The 5,084-nt window shown below is 41.4% G+C and overlaps 1 protein-coding gene across 1 annotated transcript; it reads right to left on the bottom strand.

Annotated features, from left to right (window-relative positions):
- Positions 1-3,185: 3,185 nt before the first annotated feature.
- Positions 3,186-4,857, bottom strand: LOC110772771 (LOB domain-containing protein 38-like). The gene is made up of 2 exons (XM_021977237.2): positions 4,240-4,857; positions 3,186-4,148 (listed from the first exon to the last, which is right to left on the bottom strand). Exons 1-2 carry the CDS (start codon positions 4,421-4,423, stop codon positions 3,571-3,573), a joined length of 762 nt encoding a protein of 253 aa, XP_021832929.2. The 5' UTR covers positions 4,424-4,857; the 3' UTR covers positions 3,186-3,570.
- Positions 4,858-5,084: the final 227 nt, after the last annotated feature.

The raw sequence follows: 5,084 nt of genomic DNA on the forward strand, positions 1-5,084 counted from the left end.
CTCAATTTCAGTTTGGAATTCATGAACTCCTTGTTCTGAAAAAAAAAAAAGAACAAAAAAAGAACAATATATAGAAATAGAACATTCTCCCAAAAGTTCCCTCTCTCATTCATTATTTGGCGCCTCTTTGTTTAATTAAGGATTTTTTTTCTTTCTCTTTTAATTCTTATGAAATTGAGTTTTTATTTTAGGGTTGAGATTTTTTCGTCAAGTCCTTAAAATTCATTTTACAAAGGGTAAATTTGTCTATAAAATTTTAAAGATAAGGTGGGTGGAAAAATAGGACATGTGGGTGGAAATAGCAGCACTCTAAAAATATACTGCCAACAAAAATTATCTATAGATAAATATAAAATAAAATAAATAAATAAAGGGTTTTTAGGTCTAATGGTCCCTGAACTTTGACCAGATTCGCATTTTGGTTCTCCAATTTTGAAAATCGTTCTCGTTGTCCTTCAACTTCACTTTCGATAGGACAAATGGTCATGCCGTTATTTTGTTATCGTTTGCTGTTAAATGTAGGGGCAAAATAGCATTTTTGTATTATTTTTAATTTCCAGCATCTGAATATTCTTTTCTACAATCGCCACCAAGCCTTCCTCACCCTCACCATCTCACTGAGTCCCAACCCCTCTTTCCCCACGATGAAATATGCAATTTTTTTTCATTAACAAAATTGACAATATGAAATAGAGTGAGGGGCAAAAGCCATCACAGGGAGGGTGTCTATGCTTTGGGTGGGGTTGTGGGTTGTGAAAGTGCCATCAATTGTTGATGCGGTGGTGGGTTTGTTGGCTCGGTGTCGGGTGGAGGTTGTCTATGGCTTTGTTGGATTGGAGAGAGGGAGATATATCATTCCTCGATTGTGGGTTTTAATGGGCTTGGCTTGGGGAGGGAGGGAGATATATGGATGAGGAGAGTTAAGTGCAGCGGTGGGGGAGCGGATGTGGGGTTTGGGGAATTGCCCATGTACCCCAAGAGTGAAGCAATTTTCGATTTGGACCCTCAAATATAACATAACTAACGGTATGATTGTTTGTCCTAACGAAACTAAAGTTGAAAGACCACGAGAATGATTTTGGAAATTGAGGAACCAAAATACAAATCGGGTCGAAGTTTAGAGACCATTAAACCTAAAAACCCATAAATAAACCATATTAACATGTGTGTGAGATAGATTGAGAAGCTAGTATTTATTTACCGTTTTAGTCCTTTTGATACCGTATTTTCAGACATTAATTTTTTTTTTGGATCAAGTACATCGTAACCAATCATGTCATTGTAAAACTGTTCCCTGGGTAGGTGGTAGGGGACGTAATGGAACTACTCTCTTCAAGTCACACTCATTTGATGAATAATGTAAGGAAGTAGCACAGACAATGTGTGCTTCCCCAGGTGAAAGCATAGACCAGCAACAACACAAACACAACACACCACCAAGTGGGGAGGAGCCTTGGGAGACTGAGGCACTAGGGGAACCCATATTGTTGGGGATGAGGGAAGGTTCCGTGGGGCCCATGCCAAATGCGGCGAGACGCAGCTCTGCAGCACCGCGGGATGCAAAATCCCAATTTCACCCTTCCCTAGCCACACGCTTCTTTTGCTATCAATCTATTATTGTTTTTATTTTAATAAAAAGGTGAAATGTATGCTGATGTCAGATATTCCCTCTCAATAATAATAAAAATAAAACATATTAATATTTTTACAAAATAAAATAAAATAAAAATTGGTGGTGGATGGTGATGAAGAGCGGACCCCACGCACTCCCAAGATAGGAGGAGGAGGAAATGCTGATTAATGTTCAAGTGGAGGGAAACGCTAAAGAAAGAAAGAAAATAGAAAGAAAATATCTAAATAAGGCATATTTATAAATTATTATTATTATTATGAAATAATTAAATTATAGATAGGACAGCCAAAATCGACGCTGACAATGGTCCGTACTGTCTTGGCTTGCCATTGGCTAAGAGAGACGCACAAACTACAAGCCTCGTAAGCAGTGGGCCCCTACCCAACTCAAAACCCAACCCCTTTTGATTCCTTCCGCTGCCTCTATCCGTTCTCCAAAAGCCGCCTCTACCGAAAGCTCACCCACAAGCTGCTACAATTTTTTGCTTCTTCATCATTGCTTTTCTGTAAATATGATTTTTACTGCGGTAATTTCACTCTTTGTCATGACTCATATCTCATCTTAAAATAAAATAATAACAATGTTAATCATCAATGGTAATGGTCCATGAAATTGTACCTTTGTTTCTTTTTGCATTATTCAATTCAGTTTTTTATTTATCGTTTCCTCAAATAGTATCACTCGTAGTAATTTGGTTATTTCATCAATAGAAGTACAACATATCGACACAATGATATATTGTCACATGCGATTACGACAAAACGAGCTATCCATTTTGATAGCTATATTGACATAATTCTATACAGTTGGAGGATGGCAGATATTAAAAACTGAATTGAGTATATTAAAAACAGATTCATGTACCATTGTAATTATAAACTCTTAATCAAATATTTTTTTAGTTTGTTAGATTGTTAACGATAATGTGGACATGTCGAATCACAAACAACATTAACATTTCTTGAAATACTTGAGGATGTGAAGATACGTGTGGACCATTTGTCTAGTGACTTTGGAATATTAGGAGATTTTCTTGTTCCACGATCTAAAGGTTAGTAGAGGTTCTGCAGGTTTGAAACGAAACCCACTGAAATTAAATTCTGGATTTGACTAAGAGGACGACCATGATCCAACTAATGAAAGCATCCAAAAACGTCACTGATCTAGAAACCTAGCTCACTAGAATTCTTGACCAAATCTGAAATGGATTAAAAAAGTGAGACCTATAATTAAAGAGTGCATTTTTGCTCACCATTTTAATCACAGGTGTATCCTCACCACCATCCTCAATGCTTAACACGTATCCATAGATATAATCATAAGTCTATGAACATGTGTCAAGCATTGAGGATGGTGGTTAGAGTACACCTATGATTAAATTGGTGATAAAAAATGCTCACATAATTAAAGGGGTAATTGGGTTTGGTGTGACTCAGCACCAACACATATTATGCAAGTTGATGAGATAATAAAGATGAAGCTGGACCAACCAGAAAACTCTCTGCATTCATCTGAAACCAGAAATGAAAAAGGAAGAAGAGAGGAAGATATATAATTATAATTGACGAAGATTATTCATATAGTTTATACTTATAGGTAGGTTGATAGTACTCATGGCTGGCTAGCTAGCTAGCAGCTAAAAAAGACTAAAAAACAACTAAAATCAAGAAGCAAAGGAAGGACCACCGACAAACTCTCATCTTTCTCTCATCTTTTTCCATCTCTAATAAACAGTAAGAAAAAGAAAAGAGAGAAATCCTGTGCCGCTGGAGATCAACAAAAACTCGCCGGACATGGATTCCGGGGAAAAACCTTAAACAAAACAAACAAAAAACTAAGAATTTTACAGCAGAGACAGATGATTCGCGTGAGTATATGGCCGCAAGTGTGAACGTCACATTCACAAAAAACAAAAAACAGAGAAAAATGGAGAAGACTCAAGGGAATAAGTTGAGTAGCTTTCTGTCTACTCCGACTCCATAAGAGTGCTGGTTATACTGATGATGATGATCTGGCAAGCCGCTCTCGAAGCACGTGGTGACCACCGACTCCTCGGAGTTCATCGACGGCGTTCCGGCTCGTCGGGTCTCGGGTTTGGGCTTCGGTTTGAAAGTCAGGCTCGGAGTCAACCGCAGATCCAGATCCGCATGGTGCTGGAGCTGAAGCACCTTCGTGGGCGACTCGTCGTCGGCGGATCGCTTGCGTTTCGGAGAGGAAGCCTTGGCGGACCGGGAGCTGGTGAACCGGGACGAAGAACCGGAGTTGTGGCTCGGATCTCGGAGCCTCCACATGTCCGTACAGTTGTTGACGACGTCGCCGTCGGCGTCGGAGGCTTCATCGGGAGTCGAGCCGCAGCCGAGGAGCTCTGGTATCGGCCGCAGCGTGCCGCCGCGGAGTACGGTCTCGACCGCAGCCTGGCACACGTGCCAGTTGCCGGTCCAGAGCAGCCCCACGGCGCCGTTGACCGGGTTGACCGTACGGCCGCAGGCTTCAAACAACAGAGACTGGAACAAAACTGAAAGAAAACAGAAAATCAGAAATGAAAAATCGAAAAGAGAGACGTGGAGATGGAAAATACGAGATTTTGGTGGGTGAAGAAAAATTACCGGGGCGCTGAGAATCGGGGACGGCGGAGATGAAGGACATGAGGCCGGCGCGGCCGAAGAACTTGGCGACGAAGACGGTGGCGTGGCCTTGGGCTTCGGGGGTTTCGATCCACTGGAGGCAAGGGCGGAGCATGCAGGATTCGCTGCAGCCCTTTCGGAGAACTCGGCATCCGTTGCAGCTCATGGTTTTATGAAGAGGGTTTGGTTTGTGAAATATCAGTCAGTGAGAAGTGGGAGATTGAATTACATGAATGAGAGCAGGTTGAGGTTGAAGGAGGAGTGGGATTTCTTTGCGCCCAAGAAAGGTAGAGAGATGGGGGAGAGAGAGAGCAGGAAATTAAGCTAAGCTGGCCAAAGAGGGCTGAGGAGGGTGTTATATAAATTGAAAACTAGGGACTTGAAGAGAGAGAAGAAAGAGAGATAGCAGAGTGCGTGGGTTGAGAGTTTTAACTAGGGAATTGGGTGTGGTGAGAGAGAGAGAGAGAGAGAGAGAGAGAGAGATGAGGAGATTCCAAGGAGTTGGGCGAGAGCGGCTCCGTGTTTCCGCGCAGGATGTTCTCCACCGTTGGATTCGTTGCTTTTGATTGTGGAAACAACACTAGACTAGAGATAGAGGGAGTGGAATGTGGATTTATTTATATTGATGGGGTAGGCTTTGGCTTAGCTGCTTTCCTTTTCATCTTATTTTTTGCCCCTTGCCCCTTTGCTCCTCCTTTGGCCCCTTTGCTTTGCTTTTTTCTATCTTCAACTTGCCAAGGTGGTTGCGTCACACACTAATTAAATCAAATCAAAATAATAATAAAATGCATGGTAGATTGGATTAGATGCTTCTTGCATTGGATTAA

Source organism: Prunus avium, chromosome 6, assembly GCF_965620075.1.
Source record: "Prunus avium chromosome 6, drPruAviu1.hap1.1, whole genome shotgun sequence".
Taxonomy (NCBI): Eukaryota; Viridiplantae; Streptophyta; class Magnoliopsida; order Rosales; family Rosaceae; genus Prunus; species Prunus avium.